Consider the following 5,544-nt stretch of genomic DNA (forward strand, 5'->3'; position numbering starts at 1 on the left):
GGTACAAACGATCTCTATCCATAAAGATTACAGCCAAGAACACTCTATGGAACAGTTCTACTCTGAAACACATAGGATCCTCACAGTAGGAATCAGCTCTATGGTATAAAACAAGAAGGATCTTTAAAGAAGCCAAAGGAATCCCCACCATTGATCTGTTTTGTGTCCCCAACTATTTTTAACTAACTCAAAATTTTCAAATAACTATTTTCATTCTTCCAAAGAAACATACCCTTACTCAGGAGATAATATCAGCCTCTTTTGCTCTGCCCAACTTTTATCTAAAACTTACAGATTTAAGCCGGACTTGCTGCTGGTCTTCAGTAGGTAAGCCTTAGCATTCTGAACAGCAATCTCAAGCATGCTGGGGGCTGCTTCAGAGACCTCAGGCTCAGCGTGATGCAGATCATGGTTACTGTTTGACTCTTCCTCCTTGACAATATCAAATCTCAGCTCTTTTTCTTTAGACGTGTTATAGCTCGCAGGCCCTGGCCCATGTAAGTGAGGTTTGGGTTGCTGAGACTGTTGAATGGCTTTCCCCTCTAATTCCTTTGTTTGAAGAGAAGTTGATTCTTCCTTCTCATTCGGTTGCTCCAAATGATTAGAGTGAGGTGTCCCAGTTTCAGAAATTACACTCATGGTCTTGTCTGATGGTGAAGGCGTGACAAGGTCCTGCCTGGGTACATCTAGGGATGGAGGACTGGAGGAGGACTCCTGAGGAGAGGCTGGGGCAGGTGACGCAGCTGGTGCTGTGAGGTCATTCGCAGACGTGCTGGCCTGGGGGCTGCAAGGCAGGCTTTCTGTTTCAGGTCCCTGCTCTGACTCCACAGGTTCAGATGGCTTAGGCTCCTGATCTTGAGGGGAAGTTGCTGTCATTTCTTCCCATGGCTGCCCTGCTTCACTTGGTTCTTGATTTTCCTCTTCCTGCTTCAGGGAAGTCCACTCTTCCATGGGCGAAGTCAACTGAAAACTCTAGATGGAGAGCCGGTTGGATATAAAAGGACCGTCGGTTGGATATAGGAGGCACAGTAGGAAAATGGCTTTGCTGAGGCCTCCTTAGCAATTTCCAGGCTCAGAGTGCCCTGTTAGTTTCAGCGTCCTGTCTCCATAGCAACCCGGCAGGGCTCCTTTAGAAAAACAAAGCGCGGCATGCCAGTTGCCATGATTTCAGAGGGAGGACCAAGAAAGATGAAAATGTTAGACTTGTGATTTGGTGGCGTCTCTGAGTCTTTTCTGGCGCAGCCAATCAGCTCTGCACTCAGGCAGTCTTCACAGGTTATCTGAGAATTCCCCCGCCCTTGGTAGGAGGCGGAGCAATCCTGCTCCCATATACTTTGAAGGTACAATAGTTTGATCCGTGTTCCACACAGAGAGAGGGACAAGTCGAGTCCTGGTGTGGCGCTGTGGATTATTGCACTAGACTACAAAGTCGTTTTGAACCTCAAGGTCGGAACCGGAACCGACTCGAGTGCATTTAACAACAAAGCTTTAAAAGGGGGTTGGGGGGTGTCATTGTGTGTGTGTGTGTGTGTGTGTGTGTGTGTGGACATAGCAGGAAAGGTATACCTTGGGACACTTGGAGGTGCAGGTACCATAAAGATCACAATTGTGCTGACTGGTAGAGTGCAAGATTGACACTTAGAATGCACAAAGATGTTTCCTCTGAGTCAACGAAACTCTGAGGCATTTGGAAAATGAATGAAGTCCTGATATTTGCTCTTTTACCTTATATGAAATATTCCCTATGAATAGGCAGGCTACTAAAGGCAACACACAAAAAATAATCCCATAAAAATAAGCAGTTTAGAAATTACCTATTTTCTAATAATTGAAATTCAAATCAACTATAATAATAGACCTTTATTTGATAATAAGGTATAAATTCCTAAATTTGGGATTATTTCAAGTCACGACGTTATATTGTTAAGGGCTGTGGAGTCAGGTCTGATTCATAATGACTGTATATAGGGTTTCAGAGCTTTGCATCTTCACAAGGGCCAAAAGCTTCATCTTTCTCTCACTGAACGGCTGGCTGACTCGAAACATGGAACTTGTGGTTCACAGTCCAGTGATAATTATATAGAACTATTAATTCATATTATTTAATCTCTAACATTGAGGACTTAATGTACTTACTGATGGAAATCAAAGACCACAACCTTTGATATAAGTTGCACCTCAGTGTAAAGAAAACAAAAATACTCACCACTGAGTATTTAACATCTATATAAATGGGTCCACACAAACTACATTTGTATAAATGGAGAAAAGATTGAATTGTCAAAGGTTTCATTTTGGTCTGATCAACCATCAACACTCATAGAAGCAACAGTCAAGAAATCAAACTAAATATTTATTGCATTAGGCAAATCTGCTGCACAAAACCTCTTTGAAGTGTTCAAGAGCAAAGATGTCAGTTTTAGGACTATGATGCGCCTGAACCAAGCTATGATATTTTCAATAATCTCATATGCATGTGAAAGTTGGACAATGAATAAGGAAGACTGTAGAAGAACTGATGAGTTTGAGTTATGGTCTTGGAGGAGAATATTAAAAGTACCAAGGACTGCCAAAAGAACAAACAAGAATTACAGTCAGAATGCTCCTTGGAAGTCAGGATGGCCAGACTTTGTCTCTCATATTTCGGACATATTATCAGAGGGACCAGTCACTAGAGAAAGGTACCTTAGTAAAGTGAGGGTGTGAGAGAAAGAGGAAGACCCCCCCCCCAAAGGAAATGGATTGATATAGTGGCAGCAGCAGTGGATTAAAGGGGCTAACACTTTTTCCCTCTTCACGTTTCCTTTCTCTTATTTCTTGCAACAGGCATAATACGGTGGAAGCTTTGTTTTTCTTTTCTTGAATTATTTAATGTTAAGAGAAAGAAGTATAAAGGAACAGGCTTAGAATTGTCTCTCCCATGTAGGGGAAAAATAAACTGCATGGTTACAATTGTGTATGCACAATGAATAATCTAGTATTCCGTACTCCAACTTTATTTTCACCCTGAAGCTCGAGTTAGACTGACTCCAGTAAGCCTCTAGTTGTTTCTTTCAATTTCTCAAATGTTCCAAATGTTCCACATTCCTGTTTGCCTCCGTCCTGTTATTGCTCATGTTTTGCCTCTGACTGAAATGTTTTCCTTTTTTCTTTTACTTAGTTAGTTCTTTAGTTTAGAGAATTTTTCTCTGACCCCCAAAACATTCACAGCATTCTCTGTCATAGCACCCTGCATTTTTCAATCACAACATGTATCACAATTTGTAATTGTAAAGGATTGTCAGTATTTTTTTTATAACCATTATTTATTCACCCATATTCTAGTACCATACCTTGAATTGGAGTCCTGGTGTGGCTCTGCAGGTTAATGTGCTGGACTGCAAGGTCAGTTTGAACCACAAGATCAGTGATTCAAGCTCACCAGCTCTCCTAGGAAACCTTATATAGGGTCACTTTAAGTCAGAAAATAAAGAAGATAAAGCCAAATATTACAACAAAAATTTCAGAGATCTGGAGTCAGAAAACCAAAAAGGAAAAACACGCTCAGCATTTCTCAAGCTGGGGGAACTGAATAAAAATTTCAGCCTCGACTTAGTGTTATTGAAGGATTCGCTGGGCAAATTATTGTGATACAGAAAGCATAAAAAGAAAACATGCACAGAGTCACTGTACCAAAAGAAAATGGTTGATGTTCACCTGTTTCAAGAGGTAGCATATGATCAAGAGCCAATGATACTGAAAGAAGACGTCCAAGGTGAATTGAAAGAATTGGCAAAGAACAAGGCACCAGGAATTGATGGAATAAAAATTGAAATCTTTCAAGTAAGTGAGGTGGCACAGGAGGCACTCTCTCATCTATGCCAAGAAATTTGGACAACTATCTGGCCGACTGATTGGAAGAGATCCATATTTGTGCCCATTCCAAACAGAGGTGACCCAACGGAATGCAGAAATCATTGGACAATCTCTTTAATATTCCATGTGAGTAAAGTTATACTAAAAGTAATACAGAAATAGGTATAAGCATACATTGACAGAGAACTTCCAGAGGTTCAAGCTGGATTCAGAAGAGGCCGTGGAACGAGAGATATCATTTCTGATGTCTGATGGATATTGGCTGAAAGCAGAGAATATCAGAAAGATGTTTACTTGTGCTTTATTAATTATGTAAAGGCTTTTGATTGTGTGGATCATGACAAGCTATGGACAACATTGTGAAGTATGAGTATTTCAGAAGACTTAATTGTGCTCATTAGGAATCTGTACATGGACCAAGAGGCAGTTGTTCGAACAGAACAGGGGAACACTGAATGGTTTAAAATTAAGAAAGGTGTGCAACAGGGTTGTTTTCTCTTACCATACTTACTCAACCTATATGCGGAGTAAATACTCCAAGAAGCTGGGTTCTATGAAGAAAAGCGTGGCATCAGGATTGGTCGAAGACTCATTAACAACCTGCGATATGCAGATTATACAACTCTGCTTGCTGAAAGTGAAGAAGACTTAAAATATTTACTGATGAAGATCAAAGAGCACAGCCTTCGGTATGGATTTCATCTCAATGTAAAAACAAAAATTCTTACCACTGGACCAATAACATTCTTAACAATGGAGAAAAGATTGAAGTTGGCAAGGACTTCATTTTTCTTGGATCAAATATAAACACTTATCGAAGCAGCAGTCAAGAAATCAAACAATGCAGATGTATTGCATTAGGCAAATCTGCTGCACAAGACCTTTTTAAAGTGTTGAAGAACAAAGATGTCAGCTTGAAGACTAAGGTGTGCCTGACCCAAGCCATGGTATTTTCAGTAACCTCATATGCATGTGAAAGCTGTACAGTGAATAAGGAAGACCATAGAAGAATTGATGCTTTTGAGTTATGGTGTTGGAGAATATATTGAAAGTGCCATGACTGCCAAAAGAACCAATAGATCTGTTTTGGAAAAAGTGCAGCCAAGCCTTAGAGGCCAAGATGGCCAAACTTCATCTCTCATACTTTGGACATATTGTCAGAAGGGAGCAGTTGCTAGAGAAGGATATCATGTTTGGTAAGGTGGAGAGTCAGAGAAAAAGAGGAAGACCCCCAGCAAGATGGATTGGCAAAGTTGCAGCATCGATGGGCTCAAGTGTGGCAATGATAGTGAGGTTGTCCCAGGGTCGGGCAGGGTTTCGTTCTGCTGTGCATAAGGTCACCATGAGTCGGTACCTACTCAATGGCACCTAACAACAACAACAACATTAGTCGGAACCAACTCGATGGCACTTAGTAACAACAACAGTGAGCTGAAAGGCTCTGGTATTGACCATTTTGCATCTGACAGACCTATTATTTGCTATTTTGGGAATGACAAATTGCAGTTATCATCAAGAAGAACATTTAAATACCTATCCTGAAGTCAATGCTCTCAATGATAGATTAATACCTATACACTTACGAGGAAGACTAGCTGTTAGAACTGTTATTCAAAAGTGCACACCAATCATAAATGTCAGTGAAGAAATGAAAGATTTTTGCAATCTTCTGCAGCCTGAAATTGATCA

At 40.6% G+C, this 5,544-nt stretch overlaps 1 protein-coding gene across 2 annotated transcripts in view; it reads right to left on the reverse strand.

The window, feature by feature from the left end:
* The window catches only part of RSPH4A (radial spoke head 4 homolog A (Chlamydomonas)), a 17,281-nt gene extending 16,330 nt beyond the window's left edge, over window positions 1-951 (reverse strand). For both annotated transcript variants that reach the window (XM_006839905.1, XM_006839904.1), the window contains exon 1: window positions 293-951. In XM_006839905.1, the coding sequence (XP_006839968.1) occupies window positions 293-951 (659 nt within the window). The remainder of the gene's footprint in view (window positions 1-292) is intronic.
* Between the last annotated feature and the right edge of the window lie 4,593 nt (window positions 952-5,544).

This window comes from Chrysochloris asiatica, unplaced genomic scaffold, assembly GCF_000296735.1.
Source record: "Chrysochloris asiatica unplaced genomic scaffold, ChrAsi1.0 scaffold00027, whole genome shotgun sequence".
Lineage (NCBI taxonomy): Eukaryota > Metazoa > Chordata > Mammalia > Afrosoricida > Chrysochloridae > Chrysochloris > Chrysochloris asiatica.